Raw genomic sequence first — 14,429 nt, 5'->3', positions numbered from 1 at the left:
CACATTGCCTAAAAAGATAAAGAAGTCTGGCCAAAGCCCACTGTTGGCTGACGTCACGGAGCGGGTCCAGATTCTGCAGTGATCCCAAAAACAATGTCCTGCATCTTAGGCCTCGTACACACGATAGGTTAACCAGAGGACAACGGTCTGAAGGACCGTTTTCATCAGTCCAAACCGATCGTGTGTAGGCCCCATAGGTTATTTAACCTTAGGTTAAAAAAAAGACAACTTGCTTTAAAATTTAACTTATGGATTGGTAACCGATAGGTCAAAACCGATCGTTAGTATGCACAACCATCGGTTAAAAATCCACGCATGTTTAGAATCAAGTCGATGCATGCTTGGAAGCACTGAACTTCGTTTTTTTCAGCACGCTGTTGTGTTTTACGTCACCGCGTTCTGACACGATCGTTTTTTTTAACTGATGGTGTGTAGGCACGACGGACCATCAGTCAGCTTCATAGGTTAACCTAGGACAACGGTCCTTCAGACTGTTGTCCTCTGGTTAACCTATCGTGTGTACAAGGCCTTAGTCATCCCGTTGTCACTCTGTTTAGGTATTTAGTTTTACTTTGCTTGTGTTTGTATATACGGTTTAAGGCTGAGCACATAGCAGGTACATCATATTTCATTGCAGTAGCTTTGTCTTGGCAGAACTTTGAGGAAATGCTAGAAAACAACTCCAATGGCTGAAGCGGATGGACTGGTTTGCAGTTTGTTCTGTTATTTGTCATGATAGAGGGCTCTGTTTTCCTGTAGTCCTGGAGATCTTACACTTTAACATGGGGAACATGGAGTTTGTTTACAACTTTACTTCTTGCTTCCCCTTTGTTTATTAACCTGAGCTTTTGCTTTTATTTCCTATGTAACTTCATTCTACATGGTTTTCACCCTTTTCTGATTTCTTGTATTAACGCCTTGCAAGTGCATACCTCCAGTTTTTCGTCCTGCTGACCCCTATAGCCTGTTCTACTGACCCCGATCCTCCATCCTGACCCCTGTACTCTGCCCTACTGCCCCTTCCCTGCTCTACTGACCCCCAGTCCCTTGTCCTGCTGATCCCTGTACCCTGCTCTACAGACCCCCTGTGTTCTGTCCTGCTGACCTCTGTACGATACTCTACTGCCCTCCTGTCTTTTGTCCTGCTAATCACTGTACCCTGCTTTACTGACTCCGGTCCTCCGTCCTGCTGACCCCTGCTCTACTGACCCCTGGTCTTCTGTCCTGCTGACCCCTGTACTCTGCTCTACAGACCCCCTGTCTTTTGTCCCATATAGCCTGTTCTACTGACCCCGGTCTTCCATCCTGACCCCTGTACTCAGCCCTACCGCCCCTTGCCTGTACTCTGCTCTACTGACCCCCAGTCCTGCTGACCACTGTACCCTGCTCTATGGACCCCCTGTCTTTTGTCCTGCTGACCCTTGTACCCTGCCCTACTGACCCTCTGTCTTCTGTTCTGCTGACCCCTGTACGCTACCCTACTGACGGGGCAGTAGCGACAATTAATATGTGAGTACAATCTTTAATACAGTACAAGAGTTTAATTAAGCAAAAAAAACCTTCCGGACCACGGAACCCCCGCTTTAAAATATTGGTTCGTTTATGGTTATAAAGTTTAAAAAAAAATAATGATTTAATTATATGCTTTTACCCCAATAAAGGGCTGCAACCTAATATTTTTCAAGATGGTTGTCTTTTGTTGTTTCATTTAAAAAACGTTTTTCTATTTCAGGTGGTTTTGTTATTATTTTGTTGAAAGGGGTGCTTGTGGGGTCTGAAATCCCATGTCAAGGCCCCAAACATTACGCAGTGGAACCATGGGATTATGAGCCCCTAGCACCCCTTGATAGTATTAATTAAAGCCTATTTTAGTTGTTAATAGGATCTTTGTACTGGGCAGGTTCTTGGCTCTCCTTTTGTCTGTTCTAGGTGTCCCCTTTGCTGTATCCAGGCAGGATTTCAGCCATCAATTAATGCTAGGCAGATCAACTAGTTGCTTTTTACCCTTTGATTGGCTATGTTTTTTCTGAGGGAAACCTGTCATCCAACCAGTTTTCACACTTGTCTTTAAATGACTTCTCCCTGAGGTAATTTTTAGCAGATAGAGCTTCAGTCAAGACAAGCTGCCCTGCCCTCCCTTCCCTTTGTCACAGCTATCATTTTTTGGGGGTATTATCGACCAACTATTGTGGGTGGACAGCGTACGCAAAGAATTTAATCTACTGTTATGTTCAGCTCAAGTATTGGTGACTTAGCTGTGGTGCTTGATATTTAATGGTTTGTTTATGGTTATAAAATGAAAGGAAATCTAATTATTTTAATTATATGCTTTTAACCCCCAAAGAAGTAAAATATTTTTCCAAATGAGTATCTTTTCTTGTTTCATTTAATTTTCTATTCCAAGTGGTTTTGTTATTATTTTATTGCAAGGGGTGCTTGTGGGGTCTGCAATCCCATGGTTTATAATACTGTGTTTCCCCGAAAATAAGCCTGGATCTTATATTAATTTTGGCAACAAAAGACACAGTAGGGCTTATTTTTGGGGTAGGTCTTACCATTTAATGTGCTGTCTTCTCCCCCCCCCCCCCTCTCTCCCTGCATGACAGGAATCCCCAGTGTGAACTGAGTTAAAATGCTTGTAGAATCCTATAACCCACTCCATTACAGTAGTTTATAATGTACAATGTGTGTGTTTCTGTAATATAATTGTGCCAAATACCTTCGTTATAGCGCCGCTCTGCACTTCTGTGACCCGCCGGAACTCTCTTTCCCGCATTTATATTACAGGAACACACACATTGTACATTATGTACTACTGTAATAGAGTGGGTTATAGTATTTAACAAGCATTTTAAATTAGGGCTTTTTTTCAGGGTAGGGCTTATATTGCAGCCCTCCTGGAAAATTATGCTAGGTCTTATTTTCGGGTAGATCTTATTTTCGGGGAAAGACAGTAGATCTTTTTTGCGATGTTGGTTTATGTATTTGCATGTGTGCTATATGCCTTTATTGGCATCTTTGTTAACCATTACTGTACATTTTACCAGCTCTGTAATTTTAATACTGGACTAACACCATATTCCCTCCCCACTGCCCCAGTCCCTGATGTACTTACCTCTGTGGATGAGCTTTTACTGCCCACGCAGCTGGTGGAGCAGTCCGAGGATTTGAAAGCTAGTCTTCTTCCCTTAGGATGGCACAGATCAGATAGATTCTGACTGGTCAAATCAGACTGGCTGACTGGCCAATCAGAATCACTCTGATTTATCCTGGAAGAAGACCACAGCTTTCACATCTCCATAGCCCTGCACATGCTGCATGTGTAGTGAAACCTAATCCTCTATGAACATAAGTGCAGCAAGGAACAGGGGTCGGGGAGGGTGTATAGGGTTAGTACACCTTTAAATTTTTTGTGAAAAGGCAAACTTACACTTTCCCCTTTGTACCCTTTAACTTTGTATTCACTTTCACATACATTCCTACTGAAAAACAACGTATGAAACATTTTACACAGCTATATCTCTACTGAACAGATTAGTGGAAGGATAGAAGGAAGTATAGGGTATAAGGGAATGGAGGGTATAACTTAAGCCTTACCGTAACATTCTTTGCAGAAAAGATTTTAGAATATTTTATAGAGCAGTTAGCTGTGTTTTCAGAGGGACTCCACTGCAAAACAAGACAAAACATTCCATCCATTCCAAAAGTCAGGTTGGTTGGTGGTGGGAGGTAATCTGTATGGAAATAAAAGACATTTGTATGTCACGACTCCATTTTTCTTGTTACAAATGATAATTTTTATGTCAATAAACCTGTTTATGCTTCATATGACCTCATTTGGTTAAAGTTGCAGTTTAGTTGTTATTATTACTTTTCTTTTTGCTATTCGGCACCCGGGACATAATGTCCTACCTACTGCTGGTTGCTTCTTATTGTAGAAGACCTCCTTTTACTATTGTGGGTTCCTCCTCACAGCTGTGAATTTCCAGCGGTCTATGGGTTAGGAGCAGTGGCTGTGCCTGTGCCTCTCCTTCTTCTCCCTATTTTAAGTAGAACTATAGGTACATTTCATTTTTTTTTTCACTTTGGAAAGAGTAAGGGAGTGTCAAAAAAGCAATTTTTTTTCCTCAGTTTAGGCCGATATGTATTCTTATACATATTTTGGAAATAAAAATCGCAATAAGCATATATTGATTGGTTTGCGCAAAAGTTATAGCGTCTACAAAATAGGGGATATATTTATGGCATTTTTATTATTATTATTTTTTACTAGTAATGGCGGCGATCTGCAATTTTTATCGGTACTGTGACATTATGGCGGACACATCAGACACGTTTGACACATTTTTGGGACCATTGGCATTTATACAGCGATTAATGCTATAAAAATGCACTGATTACTGTGTAAATGTCACTGGCAGGGAAGGGGGTTGACCCTAGGGGACGAACAAGGGGTTAACTGTGTTCCCTATGTGTGTGTTCTAACTGTGTGGGGAGGGGACTGATTATAAGAGATGAGAGATGGTGGTTCCCAGCTTGTAGGAACTCACAATCTCTCTTTACACACACACACGTCCCTGTTCTGTCTCTCATGCACGCAATCGCTCGTGGGCAGCGGTTATCGTGACCGCCGTTCACGAGCATCGGCACCCCCGCAGTGCAGTGGCGCGTGCGCCTGCTATCCTGCTTAAAAGATCCGACGTACAGATACGACTGTTCGTGAGATTGTGCTGAACTGCCGCAGTATAATGACGGCAGCAAGTCGGCAAGTGGTTAAGCAGACAATGATAGAAGTCACAAGACTCCTAAAAACTGCTGATGAGAAAAGGTATTTAGCAGTTTATATTTTCTAAAGCTATTGCATTTTTCCATGTTCTGTGTACTGTGGGAGATCAGATATAGTGAATGCAGGTTCTGGGTTTAGTAACACTATAATAATAAAACCAGGGCTCAAAATTTCAAGTCCTGAGCTACTAGCCAGGCCTCAAGGCGTACTCGCCACCAGCTGCCCCGCCCAACCCCTACCATGTCCCGCCCCTAATCCCGCCCCTAGACACACCCTCATAAATGATGTCAAGAAATTACACTTAAATGTTTTTTTGTAGAATTAAGTTATAAAAATAAATATTAACAACAACTTTATCCATGCCCAAAAATGCAGCCTGCCCATGTCTACCAATGCAGCCACGTGTCCCCATTGCAGCCACGTGTCCCCAATGCAGCAAAATGTCCCCATATTGCAGCCAGATGTCCCCACATTGCATCCAGATGTCCCCACATTGCAGCCAAATGTCCCCACACTGCAGCCAGATGTCCCCACATTGCAGCCAGATGTCCCCACATTGCAGCCAGATGTCCCCACATTGCAGCCAAATGTCCCTATATTGCAGCCAGATGTCCCCATATTGCAGCCAAATGTCCCCATATCGCAGCCTACCTGTGCTGGGTAAGAGAGAGGAGCCGGAGCCGCCGCCTGGTTGTTCAAAGCGCGGGGGAGCAGCTTTCAATTCAATAGCTGTTTTCCTGCTAGATCCCAGACCCAAATAAAGCAGATCTGGCTTTGTTCGGGTCTTCGGTTGCACCGATAATCGGTCAACCATAGTAGGGAGGACACTCTAACATCCCAGCTCTTATCCATCATCCCTGACCTTCCCTGCAGCCTTCATAACAATTCCAAGCAAGCATCCACTATACTCTGATTAACCTACCCCCTTTACTCCATATGTCATTGCACAGGTATGCCCACATACGCACTGACATATTCTCAGATCACAGTTAGGATGTGTTCGCAGCATACATCATACTTGCCAAATATCATTGATTTGCCAGGAGAGTCCCACTTTACATGCACCTTTTCCTTGAAGACTATGGGCCAGATTCACGTAGCTTGGGCGCAGCGTAATGTAACCCGTTTACGTTACACCGCCGCAAGTTTTCAGATTTAGTGCCCGATCCACAAAGCACTTACCTGGAAATTTGCGGCGGTGTATCGTAAACACGTCCGGCGCAAGGCGGCCCAATTCAAATGGGGCGGGTACCATTTAAATTAGGCGCGCTCCCGCGCCGGACGTGCTGCGCATGCTCCCGTCGCAAATTTCCCGATGTGCTTTGCGCAAAATTATGACGCACCAACGTTTTGAAAATCGCGACGTCATCAAAGCACTTACGCCTGGAAAAAGTTTTTTTTTTTAAAAATTCAAAAGCGACGCGGGAAAGACGGGCATACTTTAACATGGTGGAGTACTTTTCCACCATGTTAAAGGTGCACTATCTTTGCGACGGAAATCTAACACTTAAAAACCTTTGTGGATCGCCGTAACTCCTAATTTGCATACCCGACGCTGGTTTACGACGCAAACTCCCCCCAGCGGCGGCCGCGGTATTGCATCCTAAGATCCGACAGTGTAAGTCCATTACACCTGTCGGATCTAAGGGATATCTATGCGTAACTGATTCTATGAATAAATTCTTTATGTACCATACAAACGAGCATACTAGCGTCAGCTACAGTATGCTTTTTTTTTTTTTTTTTTCGGTTTACTTACGGTTTAATCCGTAACTTTCGTTTCAGACTCCGTCCGGGAAATGGGCGTTCCTATGAAGAGGGGTACATGATTGACGTCCAGCTATGGCGCGACATGCCTTCCGAAAAAAGCCGAAATAGGACTTGGCTCTTCACGGCGCCTGCGCAGTCAGCTCCTAGTCTGTGCGCAGGCGCCATATAGCGGCGTGAAGAGCCGAGTCCTACTCCGGCTATTTTCGGAACGTGTGACGCGCCATAGCCGGCCGTCAATCATGTTCCACTCTTCATAGGAACGCCCATTCCCCGCGGGTGTCTGAAACGAAACTTACGGATTAAACCGTAAGTGCAGCACAAAAAAAAAAAAAGGCATACTGTAGCTGATGCTAGTATGCTAGTTTGGATATTACAAAGTTGTGTTTTTGGGTGAACCTCCGCTTTAAGCTATAGTCATATAATGGATATGGGCTAAAAGTGCTCACTCTCAGGTTTAATTTGAGGATATAACATCCAAATCGGAGAAAGGGTTTAGGAATTACAGCTCTTAAGAATAGCCCCCACCCACACCCCTTTTTCAAGGGACAAAAAGTAATTGGAAAATTGAATCAAAATCTGTTTCATGGCCAGAAATGGGCCATTCCTTTGTTATTTCATCAATTAAGCAGGTAAAAGGTCTGGAGTTAATGCGGTGCACAGACGATCAGACATTCAGACAACAAAACCGTGGATTCTTTTCTGACGGATGTTGGCTCAAACTTGTCTTGCATACACACGGTCACAGAAATGTTTTCGGAAATTGCAAACGTCAAAAACGCGGTGACGTACAACACGTACGACGAGCCGAGAAAAATGAATTTTAATTGCCAGTGCGGCTCTTTTCCTTTATTCCGAGCATGCATGGAATTTTGCGTGTCGGAATTGTGTATACACGCTCGGAATTTCAGACAACAAGTTTTGTTGTCGGAAAATTTGAGAACCACCTCTCAAACATTGGTTGTTGGAAATTCCAACAGCAAATGTCCGATGGAGCATACAAACGGTCAGATTTTCCGACAACTAGCTCACATCGAACATTTGATGTCGGAAACTCCGAACGTGTTTACGCGGCATAAGTGTGGTATTTGCATTTAGAATCTATTGCTGTGAACCCACATCATGTGTTCAAAGAATCTGTCCTTGCAAGTAAAACAGGCTATTGTAAGGCTTCAAAAATGTGGCTAAATCAACAGTTTGGTACATTCTGAGGAAAGAAAAACGCACTGGTGAGTTCAGCAAAGGCCATGGAAGACAACAGCGGTGGATCCTCTCTATGGTAAAGAAACATATTCACAACATCCACACAAGTGAAGGAAACTCTCCTGGAGGTGGGCATATCATTGTCAACGTCTAAAATCAAGAGAAGACTTCACAAGAGCAAATACAGAGGGTTCACCACATGGTGCAAACCATTTATAAGCCTGAAGAATAGAAAAGCCAGATTAGACTTTGCCAAAAAACATAAAAAAAAAGTCTGACCGGTTCTGCAAAAGTCTTCTTTGGACGGATGAAACCAACATTAATCTGTACCAGAATGACGGGAGGAAAAGAGTGTGGAGGCAATGTGATGGCATGGGCATGCATGACTTCTAGTGGCACTGGGTCATTGTTGTTTATTGATGATGTGACAGAAGACAGAAGCAGCTAGATGAATTCTACAGTGTTTAGAGATATACTGTCGGCCCAGATTCATCCAAATGCAGCAAAGTTGATTGGACGGCGCTTCACAGTACTGACAGACAATGATCCAAAACACACTGCAAAAGCAACCCAGGAGCTTTTGAAGAAAAAGAAGTGGAATATTCTGCAATGGCTGCGTCAATGACCTGATCTCAACCCAATTGAGCATGCATTTCACTTGCTAAAGGCAAACTGAAAGGCAGAAAGACCCACAAACAAAGAACAACTCAAGGCAGCTGCACTTAGAGCCTGGCAAAGCATCAGAAAGGAGGAAACCCAGTCTTTGGTAATGTCCATGGGTTCCAGACTTCAGGCAGTCATTCAGGCAGTTTTTTTTTTAATTCGTTAAAGTGTATTTTTTCCCCAAAATATTGCATCTGAAAGACCGCTGCGCAAATTGTGCGACATAAAATACATATAATGTTTGGGGGTTCTAAGTAATTTTCTAGCAAAGAATAATGACTTTAACTTGAAAACAACAAGTGTCAGAAAAAGGTTTAGGGCCAGATCCACAAAAGGGATACGACGGCGTATCTACTGATACGCCGTCGTATCCCCGTTTCTATCTATGGAACTGATCCACAGAACCAGTTTCACATAGATAGACAGAAGATCCGACATGTGTAAGGGACTTACACTGTCGGATCTAAGGATGCAGTACCGCAGCCGCCGCTGGGGGCATTTCTCATCGAAATGCCGCTTCGGGTATGCAAATTAGCACTTACGGAGATCCACAAAGCTTTTACGCTTCGTTTTTTCTCCGTAAGTATTAGTTTGCAATCGCAATATTAGGGCTACTTTTACAAGGCCTAAACTGTTTAGGCCTTGTAAAAGTAGACCCCTCTATCCCGCGTTGCCGTCTTTTTTTTTTTCAAATTTTTTTTTTCCCGCCGCAACTCGTATTTTTTTTTTTACGCCCGTCGCGATTCTCAAAACCCGGCGCAACGTAAAACCGCGCAAAGCACGTCGGGAGCGCGCCTAATTTAAATGGGACTCGCCCCATTAAATTAGGAACGCCGTATTTAAGTTACACAGCCGAAAATTTCTAGGTAAGTGCTTTGTGGATCGGGCACTTAGGTAGAAATTTTCCGGCGGTGTAACTTAAATTGAAAAAGTTATGTTGCGCCAGGTTTTTGTGGATCTGGCCCTTAGTCTCTAAAGCGGGGGTTCACCCTAAAAACTATTTTCTAATATTACATTGAGCTCACTCTCGACATTGACAGTATGCCAATTTATTTTTATTGTTTTGCTGTACATACCTCGTATAGCTATTTTCTCACCCGGCTTCCGGGTAGTGAATCCCGCGGGAGTGGGCGTTCCTATGCAGCAGTTAGTGATTGACTTGATGACAAAAACAACCCCCCTGTCGCATAAGGAGCATCACGAGTTGCCGAAAGAAGCCGAACGTCGAGTCAGCGCTATATGGCGCCTGCGCACCGATGTTCGGCTTCTTTCGGCAACTCGTGATGCTCCTTATGCGACGGGGGTGGTAGTTTTTGTCATCACGTCAATCACTAACTGCTGCATAGGAATGCCCACTCCCGCGGGATTCACTACCCGGAAGCCGGGTGAGAAAATAGCTATACGAGGTATGTACAGCAAAACAATAAAAATAAATCGGCATACTGTCAATGTCGAGAGTGAGCTCAATGTAATATTAGAAAAAAAATTTTTAGGGTGAACCCCCGCTTTAAGTGGGTAAACTTCTCTCATTTACAGGCTGAAGTTCATTCCTTTGATTTAAAGAACACAATATTACAATGTTTATAGTTAGCTCAGTGGCTGTGGAATGTTGAGAAACCTAGCAGACTGCCCTTTTTTTTCACAGCTGTCGGCTTGAACAGAGAACTCAGCATAAAATAGGGAAAATGCTTTGTTAAGATCACAAAGAGGAAAAAATTGCAATTTTGATCCTTAGAGCCCTTTCACACTAGCGGACCGTATGTCCGCATTTTCATCCGTCCGTTTGCGGATGAAAACGGGACATACATGGGTCCCTATGTGATTACGGGTGTCAGCAAAGACCCGGATCTTCGCCTCCGCAAAGATCCGCATTTGGAGACGGAAGAAATCCTATTTTTCTTCCGTCTGCCAGATCGGATCGGATGAACACGGACATACGGTCCGTGTTCGTCCGATCCCCCATAGGGGAGAGCAAAGGAAACGCAGGGCGGTCCCTGCACAGTGTGCGGGGACCGCCCTGTCAGCTGCCAGCTCAGCGGGGATTTTACGGAGGATCCCCGCTGAGCAAAGCGGACACACGGAGCGGATCATTACTGATCCGTTCCGTGTGAAAGGGCCCTTAACGATTAATCGTGCACCTCTAGAGCAGAGGTAAGCTTTGTGCTGCTCAGACTCAAAGGGGGGCATTGTAGGGGGGGGGGGCAAGTGTGGTGCCACGTACTCCCACATACTCAGGGATTTTTTTAGAGCAAGGATGGGGAGCGGTACAGTAGATGGGCTGCTGTAGGTACAGATAAATACAGGAACGTATGTAATAAACTGCTGCATTTCTCAGCACTCTTTTTACAATGAAACATTCCTTTTCAACAACGTTCGCACCTATGTATGGCTCATATCTTAAGCAAAGAATGTTGTAACTGTTGATAGCCTCAGGAAAATGCTCATTTTGCAATACCTTTTATCTTCACATCAAGCAACGCCAGTAAAATCTGTGGGCGCGCCTGCAAAGCAGCCAAATTACACTACCAGCCTTCAGTGTGATTTATATCGTGACTGCGACATTATGGCAGACACATCGGACACTTTTGACACCATTTTTGGACCATTGTCCTTTTTACAGCAATAAGTGCTATAAAAATGCACTGATTACTGTAAAAATGACACTGGCAGTGACACTGTAGGGGGCGCTAGTGTGTCCTAGGTAGTGATTCTAACCAGCGGCGTGCACGCAAAAATATGGCAGCAAATTAAAGGGGACGTACCTGTACGCCCATTTGCCCAGCCGTGCCATTCTGTCAACGTAAAAAGTCGTGCGGCGGTCCTTAAGCAGTTAAATAAAAACACATACTGCTGTAATTAAAACTGTAACTGAAAATAATTCATAACGCTGACTGCCGGTAGAGAAAATACAGTGGGGAAAAAGAATTACAATCCAACCGCTAATATATTTTTTCCCTGAGACAGAGCCCCGTCAGTGCTGAAGAGAAACAGATATATACAGAACACAGGTGCAAATCTGCGCCTGCAAAGTAGAAATATATCAAGATTTTATATCAGTACAGACAAAAAGTTCTTCTTGCATCCTTTCCACGACATATAAATACATGGACATAAGAAACAGTAATTTTTTCTTTTTAAGGCCCCATTTATATCTGAGTGTTTTGTAGCTTAAATCCAACATTCAAAATATTCAAAACCCCATATATTTTAAAAGATTAAATAAAATGTGCAACGTAACAACAATTTTGGGCAGCTGCCCTTTGGCCAAACTGGCTAACCTGTTGATTCTGCCAGGATTCCAATGTGCAGAAAACTTGCTGTACTCTTCCTCTACTAACTGTGATCAGCATTTAAATAGCAGCAGGAGCACTGGTTCCAGCTGGTGCCAATCAAAGTGAGTCGGGGCGGAGCCGAGTCCTGCTGTTTGTGTGAATGGAGTGCCCCCAGGGAATGCGGATCTCCGTGGGGGCACTCGAGAAGAGGAGGAGCCAGGAGCGCTGCATCACTGAGATGCCGATGCGCGTGCCTGGCGGCCACGATGTCCGCCAGGCTCCCGCGATCGGCGGTTACAGAGACAAGGACGTGGATCTGTGTGTGTAAACACACAGATCCACGTCCTGTCAGGGAGAGAGGAGACCAATCTGTGTCTCTTGTACATAGGGACACATTACTAGTAAAAAAAAAAATAATAAAAAATAATAATTTTGTCCCCTATTTTGTAGGCGCTATAACTTTTGCGATTTTTTTTTTTTTACCAAAAATATGTAGAATACGTATCGGCCTAGACTGAGAAAAAAAAATTAAAATTAATTTTTTTTTTTTAAAATGAGCTATTTATTATAGCAACAAGTACAAAATATTATTTTTTTTTTCAAAATTGTCGCTCTATTTTTGTTTATAACGCAAAAAATAAAAACCGCAGAGGTGATCAAATACCACCAAAAGAAAGCTCTATTTGTGGGAAAAAAAAGGACGTCAATTTTGTTTGGGAGCCACGTCGCACGACCGCGCAATTTTCAGTTAAAGCGACGAAGTGCCGAATCGCAAAAAGTCCTCTGGTCAGGAAGGGGGTATATGTGCCCAGTAAGCAAGTGGTTAAACAAAAAAATGGTAATTGAACATGTCAAATCACCCAATAGGGGGGGCGATCATGATCGATTACTCCTCAGCCGTGAGGCGTATTGGATATATACTTTAGGTACGGTACAACCTGGAGGACTTAACACCAATCTATCTCTCACATGTTTTATTGAGAATAGATGATGGTTTCTTTATTTATCATTTTTCTCCTTGATCGTATACGATAACACACTGATAACACGTGTATGTAGGTTTAACTGTATCCAGTAAGCATTTATATTCATTGCCAATGTCCAGTTTGAGTGACACCCCATCGGGTATGATTTTATACCATGTACTTTTTTCTTGGGTCTTTTTTTCTGTTTTCTTTCTTTTTTCTACGCTGAAGGTGTATTTATGACACTTTTGCTCAATATGGCTGGTGATCAAAGAGACCTAGGCTTTTTGTCAGGTCCCAGCAATATGAAACATATAGGCATTGATAGGCATTGATTGTTACAGCTTTTTTTGAGCATAAAAGATTTTAATCATTTTTGAGAATAGCCAGAGCCTTTGGTGTGATAGCTACATACAGCGCTTTGCACTCGATAGCGTGTTTATCTCAATATCTATTTGTTTTTTTCTTTTTCTTCATTTTCTTCTTCTTTTTTATATTTTTTTGTATTTGGATTTCTTTTATGTTTATGTTATTATTTTTGTGGATTTTGATTTCATTTATGCTTATGTTATTTTTTGTATTTTTTCTTTCTATTCTTTTTTTAGTTTAATTTTATTTATTTTTCATATTTCATTATTTGTATGTATATTTTATTTTATTTTACTTTATTTCATTTTCATTCTAGTATTTTTGTTGTTCTCATTCTCTTTCTTTTTATTTTTATTATTTTAATTTTAATTTTTATTTCTTTTGGTTATTTTTTTATTATTATCATTTTTATTTTTACATTTATTTTTATTTTTATCTATTTTTTTATTGTTTTTATTTATTTATTTATTTTTTCATTTTATTCTCCTATTTTTTCATTCTATATATACATTTTTTTCCTTTTATTTTTCTTATAATTTTATTTTGTTTTTCTTTTGTTTTTCCTTTTTTCTTTTCTTTTTTTTTGCATTTTTTGAATTTTCTTTTCCTTTTTCTCATTTGATTCCTTTTTTTCATACTTTCTTTTCTTCTCTTTTTTTCATAACCTTTTTTCCCTTTGGCATGTTTTCCTTTTCTTTCCTGTACGTCACTGGTTGCCGTGACGATGGCGGCACGCACATTGGCGTCCTCCACGATCCCCTGTAGTGTCTCGGGCACATGCGTGAGACACGTGGCATGGCGTGATTGGTCGGCGGCGGCAGCGCTGGGGGAGTGTACTAAGGCAGCATGAGGGATCAAGGATTTACTTGGCTATGGTGGGGTTTATTTTACAATGACTCCACGCCGCTGTTCCTGTACTGTGCTTGCATGGACAGGTGATGGCACATTGTGCCACTGTGGACACATTGACTGCCCCAAGGTGAGTGAGCACTTACTTTTTGTTTGTACCTAGTGCTGACGCTGCATAACATCACAAGAAGGGAGGGGAGGAGGGGGAGGTATGGGGTGGGGAGGAGGAGGAGGGGGGTGTGTCTATGTAATTTTTTTCACATATTCTCATTGGTGGCTGTTTCTATATATTTAATGGTGTTGCACTGACTTTTTATCATTTGCCTGACGAAGAGGTCCTGCATGGCCTCGAAACGTTGCAATCCTTGTAATGTTTTCATTGCATTAAAACTTTTGGACGTTTTGTACGATCCGTGGTGTGCTGGGGAATATTTTCATATGGTTTGTTGTTCCAGTGCCCAGCTGGTGATCGCTTCAGCGCCCATTTTTGTAATTTTGAGCCGTTTCCCCTAGAAAGGTGTACGATTGGAATATTAACTAAGACTGTGAGGTAAG

General features: G+C 42.5%; 2 protein-coding genes across 2 annotated transcripts in view; one reads left to right on the top strand and one right to left on the bottom strand.

Moving 5' to 3' along the window:
• Window positions 1–14,429, top strand: part of LOC120913614 (interleukin-13 receptor subunit alpha-1-like) — a 292,879-nt gene that overhangs the window by 167,743 nt on the left and 110,707 nt on the right. The window lies entirely within an intron of this gene.
• IL13RA1 (interleukin 13 receptor subunit alpha 1) overlaps window positions 1–14,429 on the bottom strand; it is an 88,988-nt gene that overhangs the window by 32,282 nt on the left and 42,277 nt on the right. The window contains exon 2 of the mRNA XM_040323694.1: window positions 3,598–3,734. Coding sequence (XP_040179628.1) covers window positions 3,598–3,734 — 137 coding nt within the window. The remainder of the gene's footprint in view (window positions 1–3,597; window positions 3,735–14,429) is intronic.

Source organism: Rana temporaria, chromosome 9 (genome assembly GCF_905171775.1).
Source record: "Rana temporaria chromosome 9, aRanTem1.1, whole genome shotgun sequence".
In the NCBI taxonomy this organism is placed as follows: Eukaryota; Metazoa; Chordata; class Amphibia; order Anura; family Ranidae; genus Rana; species Rana temporaria.
This window is presented reverse-complemented; position numbering and strand designations above follow the sequence as displayed.